We start from the raw sequence: 16,264 nt of genomic DNA, 5'->3' as shown, positions 1-16,264 counted from the left end.
GATAAAAGAAAAGCTATGATTGGCGAACTAAAACAGGGCATCTACTCAACAGGATTGTGCCAACGAGAAATGCACGGACCCTGTTTTACTTGCGGCCAGGTTAAAATAAAAATTTTTATCTTAATCACGTTTTTTCTTTTTATTTTACTATCTTATTGGACTAACTTAATATCTATACCATTTACAAATATGTTAAAAGGAAATGTTGTAGGTTAAAACAACCATTGTTGTTGGAAAAAAGATACTGTGGATTACACCACTTAGTAAGATAGTAAACGCTAATTATATCTTACGCTTATAATTATCTTAGTAGTAAATATCTTGTAAATGTATTTATAAATGCCTGTGGTATAAGCAAGTTAAACGTTACGGAATTCAAAATGAGTATGGCGTTAAAGGAATGAGGTATATTTAAATTATAAAATAAATATTAATACATATCTGTTATAGGATACCCTATTACAATTAATTATTCACCACAATAATAATGCTTTAACAGTCAACACAACTTCAACTTTAAGGTTATGTGAAGAAATAATTTGAGAAATCAGCAAAAATTAAAATAAATAGTTGCTAGGCAGTGGTGAGAATGAAACAAGTATATTGAAATGCTATGGATACTAATTGTGTATTTAATATGTATTAATGTGTCAAGTAACTAAGCGAATAGCTGATTTTCGGCTCTAGGGATGTAAAAACCTGCTCGGTCCCTAAATATCGATGACAGCTGGCATAGACAGCAATACGTAAATTTCGGCCTCCAAGAAACGATTATAAAACGGCTAAAACGTCGTAGTGTGGCGAATAACAACGTTACATACAGTATATTTTAATAATAAGAAGTAAACAACACATTTCCAATTAAGTTTTGTGTAAAGCAAACAAGAACTCCAAGAGCTTAATGTGTCTATTATTTCCTTGCTTGGCTGGCTCACTCTAACAAATACTACTTACAACTGTGGGATTAATTTTATGTTTACTTGAGTTTTATGAAGATTTTTCGTGTTTTAATTGTATTCCAAATTTTATTAGAAGTTTAAAGCGCCTATAATAGTTTTTTCTTTTAAGTTTACTACGTGCCAGGACTTGTTTCACTAATCCTTTGACACATTTTACCCATCAATAAATTTAGTTAATGACAATAAATAGATATGTTTGTTGGGTTTGATTAAAAGTAAGCACTACATCTATTTATTTAATTAATTAATCTATGTATATCGTTGTAATATTTGATTTATTTAATGGTGTTTAACGAACTAATTTTAATTAAATGGAACGTTCTGCACAGTATTAATACTTATTACTTCAATTTATGGGTAAACGAATATTTATAAATTAATTGGGACCACCAATCAATTAGCCAATTAGTTATAGAAACGTCATATCATTAATTCACAAATTATCCATTACAAAATATTTACATTAGGTTTGTTTGCCTGAAGTTCTAGAATATTCAATTCATCGTCTCCATGGTCTTATCAGAATTTGTCTCTAATATGATGTCAATAGAAGCTAAAGTAAAAAAAATTCAATTGGATTAATTCTTTTGATAATGTTAATCTCATTGTAAGTTATTGCATTCATTTTTGGTGATTTAAACCTTCGCAGACCTAGACTTTTGATGATTATATCTGCTTTAATTCTTGACTTTCAAAGATGGGTGATATTCACGCAAAACCTCTTAGATAAATCGGAATGGAAGCGGATATGTCCGTGAATCTGTATACAAACTCATAATAATTTCATATAATTATTACCACCAGCGCCTTTACAGCGCTAATTTGCAGCGCTCTGCAGAACGGCTTTGACCTTTATAGTGGCATGAAATAATTGCAACACGGATGTTTTTAATTTCTTACTGTGAAATTCCCTCTAACATACGTGTTAATTATCCAATTTGTCATATTAAGGTTTTTTTTACATAAGTCGTTTACGTTCTTCACAATTTCCTTGATATTACGGTTGGGTAGCGGATATATCCGTACCATTTATTTCACACTTTAAACTAACCAAAAAAAACAAAAGCGTTATGCACTAACCATTACCATAGCTTAGTAAATACACAGATACATTATCAAAGCAACATTTTAGCTACAGATCAAAGCAGAGCAACACACAAAGGACCACAACAACACAAAGGACAAGAAGTCTTTGTTGTGTGAGTCTCAGATAATCTTCATAGTAGCTACTTTAGTCAAGAATGTATTTGCAATACGAAATATAAATGTACACTTAAATATTCTTTTAAATCATGTTAATTTCACAAAGTATGTATAACTTTTCATAAAAATGTGTTAAATAGTACAATTCTTTGGTCTTGACGAGATAAGAATTATTTGATTGTACTTTTCCTGAAGGGGTTATGTAGTAACAGATTTTGTCGAGGAAGGTCATCCTACAACAGGCTGGGCAAAATGTCAGGGTCTGTGATAAGGAAATCCGCTAAACTAAAAGCCGGGTCTAACTGGTAAAGGCTGGCTCAATTACGGGCACTGTCAACAAGTCACAAAATCTCACCAACTAATAATTAAGTCATTAAATGCCTTGAAAAATGTGTCATTGATTAGACTATTATAAACTTAACACTCGTTACTAAAAGGTGGAGTCCACTCGGTATTAAAATACAACATTCGCTACTCTAATATAACCAAGCTAGCAATCTAACAGTAGTTAATTTTTACTATATCAAACACAACGTAGCATGAACGTGTCAAAAGTGGACTAAATTAATTTGGAAATACATGGGTTAAACAATATTTTCTCGTTCCTTCATGCTTTTGTACCAACATTATTGTTGCAATTGTGTAAATAATATACAACTGGAACACGCTGAAGAACAACAATACACGTTGAAACGGTAGCGCAGTTCTTATTTTTGTTGGATGAGTTAAAGTAAGAGCAACACCCTAAGGGGGTCCGAGTATATGTTTCTTTTGTCCCCTCTATACGTAATAAATTATTGGTTTTTATATTTTGCCTCATTAATATTTTGAATTGAAGATATGATTCTTAGTGTTTCAGCATCAACATGTTGTGTTTGTTAACATTTAACATTTGCTTGACACCTGGTTCTAGTTTAAAATGACAAATTCCAAAGATAACAGTTTAATTTATTACCTAAATTGTGTTTCAAAAAGAGATTTCAAAACAGAGTACTTTACACTATACAAAAAATAAGTGTTAATTATTGATAACCATTTAACAATAAGATTACTCAAAACGAGAGGTTAAGTTTACAGTCCTGACATAAACATAACAATTTACGGTGAAAGCACTTACCAAGTTTCCAAATTAGGTAACCCTTCTAGACAGTTCTTGGTGTATCGTCTGTGTATTACTACACTGTTAGCACTGCAGGTACTTACCTTACATTGCTTACTGACGTTTCCAAGAGTTTTTTAAGGGATATAGTTTAAGTGTTCAATAAGTTACCCTACTGTTTAACAATCTTTGCTTTACAATCAGCTATTACAATTAATAATCATATTAGTTTCTAAAAACACTTTTTTCCTAGACTAATAATTATTCAGTTTAATTCTAATTCAATTAGTATAAAATTGTATTGTAAACCAAAAACCAGGATTCGTTTAAACTGTTATCCGACAGAGAAAGAACATAGCTATGTATTCGTTTGTTCAAATTCTTGTTTTCCTAAACTACTAATTAATTAGTTTAGTACTTATTCAATGTGTAAACAATTTTATTGTAAACCTAAAACCAGGATTCGTTCAAACAGTTATCTCACAGAGAAATAACATAGATATTTATTCGTTTGTTCAAATTCGGTATTAGAATTTAAATAAACTTTTTAAAATTTAATTTTAGTTTTGGGGCAAATAATTTAAAAGCTGTATCATAAATAATCATTGTTAAAGCAAAACATATACCTCTTAAATATTGTTATCGTATTCTTATTTAGTGAAAATGAATTAATTTATCAACCTATGCTCAACAACTATTAGTTTGTTTATATAACAATTATTACTATTCTAGAGGTAGGATACCTTGTTGCCCACGTAATTCTTGGTCGTTTGAAAGGTAAACGAATAAGACTCGCTTAAGGTGACATTAGCATCGTCTAGACCTAACCCTGAACCCGCAGCTACGCCGTGATAATTATTTCCAATGGTTGAAAGTGAGACCATAAAAGTGTCAAAACCGCCTGCTATTCAGACTACCAAGGATCTCGTTGGCAACAAGGTATTTAACCCCTATAATAGTATTTAAGAAAACTGATACATTTTCAAAAGTCTCTTAGCAATATATTAATTTTATATAAAACATAATTACCATCAATCAATTACTTGAAGTTATTAGTTTTGTTGTTTAAATGTATTCAAAATAACTCAACCTCATATAATAGATCAACTATCAAAATTAATAATTAAATTGAAAATTAGACACTGACAGTGATTATAACTGTTGCCTCTCATTCGAGCAACAATCATTCGATTTACATTAAATTTGGCTCAAGCGTGTAAACCTACGTTTATTCGAACGAGTTCGCGAACCAGCATGATCGGACTATAGGAACAGGGTTTTATGGGGATTATATGTGGCAAAAAATGGGTTTTCCCATTTCTGACCCAAAAAACTTAACATTTTTTTTAAACCATTTTGTAGAGCTTAAAAAAACTAATAATTTAGTATTTTTAAGCGTTATTATGCGCCTAATGGTTACGGAGAAAATTAAAAAAAAAACTGTAAATATAAAATTCCCATGTTATTCTTATGGAGAATAAGTAAACTGTTGTAGTTTGCTTGTTTATGATCATATTTTGATCAAATTTGGAAAATGCATTCATTTTATACTAAACTATTCTTATTTTACAAAACAACCACCTTTTTACCCTCCCTGTTGCAGCAAACCTAAGTACTCGTTAAACTAATGTTATTTAAGTAGGGAATAGATGTGATATTTTAAATGAGACATTTCAGTGTAAATCCAATCAGGCAAATGGAAATTCGCTTAGTCTGCAGGTTTGCTGCGGCGAGGTCATTTAATTAAATTACAACTCAAATTGCTATATTTAATTGTTCAACTGCATCAGATTGATTACTTTTATTTATTTAAGATGTTAAAGAGAATATATGTCTTTTGTTGTCAAGTGTTTCAGTTATTTGTTTTTCCGCACAATCCCTATTAAACATGGCTTGTCATTGCCCCTTTTCTACATATAAAATAAAAAAAACATATTATTTGTATGAACTTTGTAAAGTATATTTTATGGGCTTCAAATCAGATAAAATTATATTTTAGGTATATTTTATTTAATATGAATCCAAACAATAATTATACCACCTTAATTAACATAATTTGATTTTTAAAGCTTAAAAAAAATGGTACAAAATAAAAGTTTTTCATAAGTAACAACCAAGAAGCCGTCTTAGAAGTGTAACCAAACACTACAAGTCCTCCAATTAAATTTGACATAATTTGTGGAGCTCTACCTAGTTACCACGTTACTGTTTTATACTGCAAAGTTATAGTATGACCTTTCTCTAATTAGGTTAATACTTGTATCAAATATTTATGCGCCAAATAACCATTTCTTTTAAAGCATTACCGTCATGGAATAAAACACTATGATAAAAAAATTTTGTTTTCAAGTTGATTCATTAGCAAGGTGACAAAATGAGACAACATTTTACAGAAAATGGGATACTTCTTTAGCCAAAATCTATACATGGCTTAACGTTAAAGAAAAACTATTAGTATTACCAACATTATTTCTGCGAGATTAGATATTATGGTAATTTGTACTATTTGCTTTTAAAAGTTCATGAAACTCATTTTTAATTACAACTTAATTCATAATCGCAACATTTTAAAAAGGTAAAAAAAGAAGGCATGAAACAAACAAATTTTTTACACAATTTGTAAGGTATGAATAAAAAAAAATGACTTTTCTTGTAGTTAACGCATATTTAATAGACCTAATAACCTCAAAAATATTTATACATTTACTTTAAAAATTTTAAGGTGACAGGGAGTTGAAATGACAGTAAACGTTTGATAAGCCAAAGGACATAATTAATACAAGCTATATATAATTACAGTATGTCAACCAGTATATCACAGCGTTTTAGTGCAACCATTAGTCTCTTCTACTGCAGCAAACAGTAATTATATTGTACATGTAACATAATTTGCACAAATTGCAGACAATCCATATGTTTGGTATAATTAACAAAGCTTTTGCTGAATTCAGACTGTAAAAGATTATTTGATAGTTAAGTGCCATCTTTTTTAGCAATTATGAATATCGTTTAATAATTTTGTGAGTTTTTATAACATACATTTGTATCCTATCCTAATAAACCTTTGTACAGATAAAAGTTAGGAAAGAACAATGATGTGCGACAAAAAGGTAATGCTAACCCCGTTTTAGTTTGATGAGTTGAAGTAGGTACAACATCCTAAGGGAAATTACTGTATTTGTTTTGCTCTCCAAGTTTTTCACTCACGCGACTATTCTCGGCTAACAATACTAGAAGATCATTTATAAGGATTAGATTGGTTGAAAATAGCTCATACTTAAATATATTTTTTAAATGTTTTATTTTTATTTTGTTTACATTTATTTATAATACAAGAAGATCAAGGTGATTAATTATGTTTTAAATTACTATGTTGAGGAAAATAAATCTATGCCCTGACGATATTGAGCATATTTATATTGGCATTGATTGATATGTGGATGAAAATACTGTTATAAAATAAGTTTAATCAATTTATAAACTTTCGGATAGTATTTCAGCTCATTTATCACATAAGCTTCTTAAAGGCCTTTGGCTAAGTAGTGCAAATACACGTTCCCGGAATTAGAGGCATTTGAACGATGGTGGTTTGATCTTACTTCTCCATGTTTTGTTTGATAGGTTCCACTAGCAGACCCGAGTTCCGAATAAATGGAAATACAAGTTTAAAGTTGACCACACATTTCATAAAGGAAAAGTAATGTCATTTGAAATTTGCATTAACTCTATCAATCTTCAGACTATATCATGTTTTCATAAGCAACACTTAGCTTAAATATGAATTTCCTACCACTTAGACCTCGGGCTTTTGCGTAGAACGTATCCATCAAAACAAGGGGTGAGATGCTCCAGTACATAGGTGAATCTAACTGATAGAATAAAGTGGTAAGTACCGAGAACCGAAATCACAACATTGCTGCATTGATACCAAAGACAATCGTGCTACTGAATGATCCACCATATCACCAAACTTTTTCCATTAACAAACTGACTTTAACTTGTAATTTAGCTTAGCTTCACCTTTAGCTGGAAAACCTTTCATATACGATATTTGGTTAATTATTTAATATAAATTAATTCTTTTAATGCTTTATACTCAGGTTATTGTTGCCACAAGGAGCCAGACCAGTGATACAGGCATTGTACATTTATCAACTTAATTAAGATTTCAAGGTAAACCGTTTCTTCATGGAAAATATGTGAACCATCAAAATTATAACATTATATTATAACAAAATGTATTATATATTTTGTTGTAAAATCATAATAGGATAATAATTTATACTTTCATTTAGATGTTTATTCAATTTCATTAACATTCATTTAAACTTTTGATTGTAGTTATGCTAAAGTTATCCTCATTGTTAGATTACTTTAAATAAAATGTACAATTTAAATTCTTATATTTTAACATAAATATATTTACATCTCGATAATCATAGAACTCATCATTAGCCATAAAAAAATATCAATAGCAGAGGTCTACTAAAGCACTAAAATGATAAGTGGTTTGCATTTCAATACAACAAACTGTTGGCAATTTTACTTTATATTATATTATTATATTTATACCTTTCAGAAGCAGAAAAATAAAAGTAAACTTATATTTCTTCATTTTGCTTTAAGAGAGTCAATTAATTACAAAATGAATATTACTAAAAGCGCAATGATTAGCCTAGCACAATCAGTTCTCTTCCCAGGATTGGGTTGCTAATGGAAAATACACAAGTCCTTGCTGCAATGCCCCAATAGCATTTTGATAATTGATTTAATATTGCTATTGGCTCTTTGTAGTATCGATCCCAATTTATATTTATTTATATGCACCTAATAAAAACCCTAAAGAAATAAAACAGTAATAGTACTACAGCAAATTTTAAAATATATTTATGAAGAGCTAAAAAAAGGCGATAGTAAAAAAAATAGTTTGACATGCATTAAGAAGAAGATGTTTATTATGAGACATTTATAATTTGTTTTCATTCTATTGTGTTCTAATAACCAAAATACTCATAACTTTTAAGTGTTTTCGAGAGTAATACTGTACTTGAAACGCTACGTTTTCTTATACTAGGAGATAAATATTAACGTAAATTTTACATCTTAATACTTTTTTCCAAGGAAAAACTAGTAATATAGTAACCTTTTTTCAAAGGTTATGTTTTAAAGAGACAAATTTGCATAATTGAATAATCAATTTACAAAAAAATCAGTTACAGTTTAAAAGTTGCCTCATTATAAACCAGTTTTATAATCTGTAATTTTTTTATCTTACTGTAACTCATATTTAAACCTAAGGACCAGCTGCTAAATTACATTTTACATTTGCAAATTTAAAAAAAAGAAGTTGAACAGCATCGCTGGATTTTTTAATGTAGGTCCTAAAAGTGACCTAAACGAAAGGATGCGAAGTTATAAAGAAAATTACCTTTTCCTAAGAAAGTTACAATTCCTCAATAAGATGGATAATTCAAAACACTTATTGTATTAAATATATAAACTATAGATTATTGCACATTATGTGAAGATGTAGTTTGAAAAGAATTTACTTTAACTTGTAATGAAAACTCCACTACAACACAATTCCACTTAATTAGGTTCTCTGTAAAGCTAACACGAACTACGAGAGCTTTAGTTTCACATTATTTACGCTATTGGTTGGCTTGCTCTAATAAATACTACAAAAACTTGTAGGATTTATAATTTTTTAATTACTCACTTTTAAATAATTATTGATATTTTTTATGAAATGAGCATCGTGGATACCAGGAAGAAAAGAACATTATTGATCTTTTAAGGTCGTAAAAAATCGTTCTGAAATCATTTACTGTTCATTGAGTTCAGTTTTGTTAATCCCTTGTAATATAATTCGGCTTTAAAATAGATCATAAACTTTCATTAAAAACCAAATATGCGTTTTATGATTAGCTTGTAACAAGAGAAATAATCAGATTGATTTCATTCTTGGTAATAAATACAAAAACAAAAAGTTGACATTTTCTAAACAAAATCTATTTGGATTTTAGAACAAATGACATGTTTTTAATTTAGAGAGTTTTTTCATAAGTTTTACTTGGGTGCTTTGGTAGAAAATGAGGTAATGGAGCAAAAATCAGTTACAACATTTTAATTATGTCATACGGTTCTAATAAGTTGACCATGACAAATCCTAAATCTTTACAACTTCAACAAATACTTCATTTTTAATATCTTTAAAACTGTAGCTGGATTGCTCTGATATAACAGTTTTAATGACAAAGGTAAATAACATGTTTTTGAATCTCAAATATAAAATTAATTATACTCTCAAGCTCTCCTTTGTTACATATTTCCTTCACGAAAGCTACAATGATGAAGTTACTTCAACCACAAAGACTCAATTAAGATTGTCCCTCGACAAGCTGGTTGCCAACACCTATACTTGGTATATAGAATATGGTGCTTATGTAATGTTTAGTAAATATAAATTCTGTTGTTTATGATTAAGGTCAATAAATAAAATACATTTGACATTATTAGCAACAATTAGCCTAATAATGTCATTTTGTTCAAAAACAAAATGTAAGTATCTAGAGGTATAGGCTTTTATACTAGGAAAATTTTGGTAGATGCTAAGGTAAGCATTACAATAAAAAAGTTGGTGAGCAGTGAATTCGAAAAAAAATTTTCTTATGAATGATTTTTATCCAAACATATAAGCATCTTTACAAAAGTTAAATATATTCGATCAATCGATAAGGTCCTAGCCAAGCAATAACAAATTTATGTATAAGAATATTAGTACTAAATAAATGTTTATTAGCATTGGCATATTAGGGAATCAATTAGGATTTATAGATTGAATTTAAATGTGGGGTTTAGGGGTCCAATGTCAAGGTCAATCCTTAACCAATTAATATTAAGCTTGTTACATTTCTTAGGGATCAACTGTCCTTAAACAAATTTAATTATTTAAAAATTTTCCTATTTAGATTTAAGTAACTTTACTTTAGATATAACTAAACACTTGTGTTTGTGATATAAAATTTTAAATTATAGAACAAACTGTTTTTTGACTAATTTTAAGGCATGTTAAAGTGACGGAGAAGCGAAGGAAGTGTAGTAGCAATGTAGTTTATAGTGTAACGTGACTTAGAAACTCCGAATGGGTAATAAATCCCTAAAGGTTTAGTTTGTAAACCACGTACATACAACAAGGAACTTGTGTAAAACAGAGTTCATGAATACTTTATTTTCTTATTACAATACTTTTTGTTTTAGAAGTTCCATTGTGCTCGCTTTCGCTTTCCTTTCTATGTATTTTACTTTTATTAAATATTTATTTAGTTTTGATTTTAAAAATTTAAGACAATTAATAGAAATATATTGTAAAATCGATTAAAGTTTTATTGGCCATACTTTATAACCCAAATATGAAACAATACCTATAACAAGTACAGTATCATCAACTTTTTATTTTGCACCGTGGACATAAGGCTAGTTGATCAAGCTTTTTTCTTTCAAAATAGTATTTTAATACATATGTATTAGTTGAAACGGACTATCCTACAACGAAAATATACTGCGTACTTGGATTAATATTACAGTGAAAAATCATGCAATCGACATTTTTAAAACTAATACTATTAATAACCTGTTACGACTAACTGTGCCATAATGAATCAGTTAATGGTCATTATTTTAGATAAACACAACAAGTAATTTTAAGCTATTCCATATAAAGCAAGGCATTAGGAACACGAGGTATAAAAGTATTGGGTATCCATTATTTATCCACAATGGCCGGCGTGCTATACTAAATCCCCCAACACTCCTGGGGCTCGGTTTATAATCACTATAGGAAATAGCAGTATTTTCAAGTTTCAAGTTTTGCTTGCATAGGCTGTATCAAAATTTAACGATACCAAGTCTTTGCAAATATAACTAAGACTTTGTTTTTGTAATTGAGGAGGGACGTAAAAAATACATTTCTGGTTATATTTCTGGTTAGAATAGATGAAAATTAAAACACTTACTAATATGAATTTATTTCATAATAATGTTAATTTTGTACATATATATAGATGTCGACATACTTTTTAGCTTATTAATGAAATTAATAGTAGTTATTCCAGTTTTATAAGTCGAATTATCAAGTCTAGAGGAAAATTGTTCTGTAATGTATTCCATTTTTAAGATGAGAGTTATAATACGTATGAATCCCTACGACGTATAAGATTACTTGCTTAAGTTAAGCTGAAGATTACATAGTTGCTTTATGTTATTCGATAGTATTTCCAGTAAAAAATGTTCAATTCGTCTTAATACGTTCCATATTGGAAGTGGACAAACTTGCTTAGTCATAATTTGCTTATTCCTTTTAATCAATCTTTTACGCTTCTTCGCCACTGACTTCGTCATTCCCTATTTCCACGGGGTGTTCAGCAGTGTCATACTCTTCGTCTAAAAGTTTGGTTTCGACTCCAGTACTCAGCAATTGCAACGCCGCTTGTAGCATTTCCCATGGTATTGTTCCTCCTGAAAAAGAGGTTTTAAAAAATCAAATCTATGAATGTAATAATGCTTTTAGAGTTTAAATTTAATCCAGTAGAAACATTTTTATATTTAGAGTGACAAACGCAGTTACTTTAGTATAATAACATCGAAGTTGTTATTATTTTTTTCTAAACTTGATTTTATTTGGAATAAAGTCATGTATATATTAGCTTTTATTAATCAAATCAAAATTAAAATACCATTTATTCCGCAAAATTAATTACAAATGACATCATATTAGTCATGTACAAAAATATTTACAATATTGTTTTTTTAATAACATAAAAATTTAATATAAACATAAAAATATAAAAACAAACTTTTTAAATTAGCGAAGTTTCTTTCGCAAAGAAGCAAAACCCTGTGTGTGGAAGAGATTCGTTGTATTAATATATTATTTAATAATATAATATTTTCAAAAAAAATAAGTGATGAAAAAAAGATTTCGGAACGATTTTGATACGCAATACGACCTAATGGTAAGTAACTGTGGTGATATTTTAGACAAATAGTTAACCCTTCCCCCCATCACCGCCCAAGCACCCTCCCCTCAAAAGATAACCTATCTGCTTCCCATTCGCATACATACTCACAAACACACACATACATACTACCACACACATATACACTCTGCTGTCCATAACGGACAAGATAACGTTTCAAGATTTAGATAGCCAACTTAATTGGGGTGAGACCTAGTCTAAGATTAGCGAACTATAAATTTTCGTTGTCTCGGGTTCAAATCGGGCCAATCCGCAGTAGCCTTGTTGTAACAATGTTATGATTCATGGCACTCTGGGTATAGTCTGAAGTAAGGTGTTCCATGATAATAGTTCAGTATCAAATCAGAATAAAAGACGTGGAAACCATGACGTACTTCAATGTAATTCCACAACATTGTTAAGAAATATTAGAAACGAATTGTTTCTTAAAGTACTGTTTTCTAACAGGACAAATTATTGGTACGCCATAATAAGTCCATTTTCAGCACATCATTAATTTTTAATGTGTATGAAAAATGGCTTGGGTTATATCGATTATAACTGAAATTCAAACTAAAGACTTGTAGACGTATGCATTGTCCTTATAAAAATAAGCCTTCAAACAAATTTTCGTAATTTTAAGGTGTTGAATGTACTTTTAACTCACATGGTGTAACCGTAAAATATATTTAATTTCTTACAAGCGATGTGTTAGTACTAGTTTTCTATAATTAAGTTTTCAAAAGCAACACTGGTTAGTGGTAAACCTTAAACGTTGTTTACAAACGTGAGAAGGAGGGCAGGTAATAAAAGTCCCGTGAATGGAGGAAAACATAACACTTACGACCCCATTCCCGTCCAATATAAGCAATGTCTATTCTCCTCGTAGGTACGTGGTGTGGATATATAAGGGGCGAGGGAGCTCCCTCCCAACCTCTCCCAGTGTATGCCTTGCCGTCTCCGCCAATGACGAAACTGAGTATAACAATAATATAATCATGTAATGCGTTATTATTTTACTTTAAATATCATAAAAACTGTACCGTACTAAATAGTTTAGTTTGATTTAAAATTAATCGTATTCGTAACTCACATTATAAAACTTCAGATTTGTATTATGTCTGTCCTGGACTTTATGATGCAAAAATAAACAGTATACATGCCACCTGAATAGCTTCCTTATTGATGTGTTAAAACAGAATATAACAATAATCACCTATACGTATTTAGTCACACATTTAATTAATTGGAAATGCATGATATATTTAGCTCAGTCAGTGATACATGTATTTGTAGGTTTTATTTTTCCCCCAATCAATGACTAAACATTTCTCCTAAACACAACATTAATACTTACAAATCAATTTATTTTTATAAATTAATATAGAAAGAAAATACAGAGTAAAGTAGACTTATTTCGGAAACACAATCTCAAAAAACTTGGGTTAACATTTTAAAAACTCCAGAAAATATCATTTATTTTTACTAATATGTAGCAGATTATTTTAACTTTATCTATTCTAGAAGATCCCGAGATTTAAGATTTTCCTCAACAAACGCAATGTGTTTACCCAATATGTGTTCTTGGTTGATTTTATGTGGCTAAAATGCTACTGCCTATATGGTTCAATATAATACTTTTTGTCAATCTGTAAAAAACACAAAACTTGGTTTTCTATGCTTATATTAATAAGATTTGTAATCTTAAAAGCTAGTTTAAACGGAAACAGTTTGAAACGAGTATAGTACGTCACCGTAAGCAAATTTGTACAACAAACCGTTAAAACAAACATCTACTAAAATACTTTGTATTATAAAAGAAAAGCTTACTTATATGCTATGTCATCCAGGCCTTTTTCCTCCATGTGATTCTTCTGTATATCCTGCATTATCTTTGTACAGGCCTCGGTAGTTTCACATGGGTCAGTGCCCGTAGCCCAGTGCACAATGACCTGTGGTAGAGGGGTATCTAATGGCGGGGCTGCTGCTTTTGGCGGCAAAGCACCCCACGTGTCCCTTGAGACCACCGTCAACGGATCCAACGACTCCTCACTCATGTTCTGCAAGAGGAAATCATCTGTTAATGAATGGGGGATTAGTTTTGATTTTGTTTAAACTACCTTTCCTGGAACCGGTTGAAATTCCAACATTTTGTAGAACGTAATTTAAAGAAGTGGAAAAGAGCAAAATTTTATTTTTACTACACGTACATTCTGTTGACATTATGTAGAGGTTTCAAACATCCACAAAGGGTTATATTCATTAACAGGCTATTTGTCCATCTTATTTAGTTGATTTTGGAAGAATTGCAATAGGTGCCTAGACGATATGAATAATTTCGTCAAACAATGAAACTAAGTTGTACAAATTTGGCTAATTAACAATTAGACTAATTGTGGACGACCCAAGTTATCTCCTAATGTACTGCGTATGTTGTACTTTAAGGCACAGGGGAAGACGTAACTCTGATATAATACTTGCAGATGCTAATTAAATTTTTAACGAAAATCATGTAGTACCGTTCTAGATAACCTACTTTGAGACAACCACGCTTACTAGAGGGTACAATCATGATGGTTTATTGTAGCTAAAGACTGCTTCAAAGTTAAGAATAAATGTATTGCAGTTCTTATTTATTATTTAAGGGTCCAAACGTATAGGGAACAAGCTGGTCTAGTGGTTAGAGCGCGGGACTCCGCTACCCGATATCCCAATAATACCGCAACCACTAGGTCTAGCCTGAAGTAACTTGAAAATAACAATCCCAACTCATGCCTATCGTCTTAGGATAAAAAAGTCACAAAGCATAGAGTCACATTTTATGTTAGTTATCCCACCTTGGTCCTAAACAATTCTTACGGTACCAAAATTGGTATGTTATTTCCTATAATAAATATTTAAAAAAAGTTAATAAGTGTATTAAACTAGTAAAACATGTTAAAAAACTAAACATTATGCACAGTATTAAATGCGTAACTACGCACATGTTACTTGTTCGCTTACATGCCTTTATTCTTCTGTAAAACGGTTTTAAAATATAAAGTGTGCCGTTGACAGTTTAATTGCATGGCAACAGCCTAGGTGTCAGAACATTATGTTTTGGAATAAATGATTTTTCTGATTTAAATTAATTTACCAGACCTGTATAAAGTAAATAATAAAGTTTAATAAATTATAAGTAGTTGTGATACAGCATCTGATATAATCAAATATTTTCTGGTAGTCAAAAAGTTGTTTGCAATAACTAACCAATGAAAAATATAATGAATTAAAATTACATTTAAACTCGGTAGTATATTTTTACTCAGAATTAATTTTGACCCCTTAATCTATCAAAATAAACCAATAAAAGAGTAAAAACATACCTGACACTAAAATAAATATACACTCGTTGTTGGATGGTAAACTGTTTTAACTTGTTTTCCTACATCATGAATTCACAACATCTAATAGGAAACATAATGCCACCATTATCTCGGAATGCGATAGGGTTTGTTATAGTAGCTGAGGTCTGAAACCAGATATGAATATGAGCTTATATCATACTGATAAGAATTGATTCACTTTTAAAATTTGGTTTTATCAGGAATTGTCTTTAATTTAACTGTAGTATAATTAATTATTAAATACAATTTATTAAATTGACTTATTATTATGATGTACGATATAAACTAAACTTCTCTAGATATAGATTATTTTCAATCATACATATAAAATGATCATTGATGTTTAATTATAAAAGGCAATTGCAGTGAAATCATTAATTTATATTGTAGTACTAGGATTTTTAGGGTACTTTACCTGTTAATGGTTGGGGCGGAACCTAAATATTTTTTTTTTATAATTTACTTTACAGCTAGTTGGTTATTTATAGTTTTATTATAACTAATAAGTATGTCCACATCTACTATTGGTTTGCATAAATATACCCCATTAAAATGTACACTAATGGCCAAAAGGTTGAAGTACCTTTACTCTGTTCTTAG

General features: G+C 29.9%; 1 protein-coding gene across 1 annotated transcript; it reads right to left on the bottom strand.

The window, feature by feature from the left end:
- Window positions 1-11,307: 11,307 nt before the first annotated feature.
- LOC128987910 (peptidoglycan-recognition protein LB-like) lies at window positions 11,308-15,797 on the bottom strand. The gene is made up of 4 exons (XM_054408999.1): window positions 15,644-15,797; window positions 14,109-14,338; window positions 13,123-13,253; window positions 11,308-11,778 (listed from the first exon to the last, which is right to left on the bottom strand). Exons 2-4 carry the CDS (start codon window positions 14,333-14,335, stop codon window positions 11,633-11,635), a joined length of 504 nt encoding a protein of 167 aa, XP_054264974.1. The 5' UTR covers window positions 14,336-14,338; window positions 15,644-15,797; the 3' UTR covers window positions 11,308-11,632.
- Window positions 15,798-16,264: the final 467 nt, after the last annotated feature.

This window comes from Macrosteles quadrilineatus, unplaced genomic scaffold (assembly GCF_028750875.1).
Source record: "Macrosteles quadrilineatus isolate MER2022 unplaced genomic scaffold, UCM_ALF_1.0 Scaffold_2__2_contigs__length_208266976, whole genome shotgun sequence".
NCBI classification, from domain to species: Eukaryota; Metazoa; Arthropoda; class Insecta; order Hemiptera; family Cicadellidae; genus Macrosteles; species Macrosteles quadrilineatus.
The sequence above is the reverse complement of the archived record's forward strand: the minus strand, read 5'-3'. Positions and strand labels throughout refer to the sequence as shown.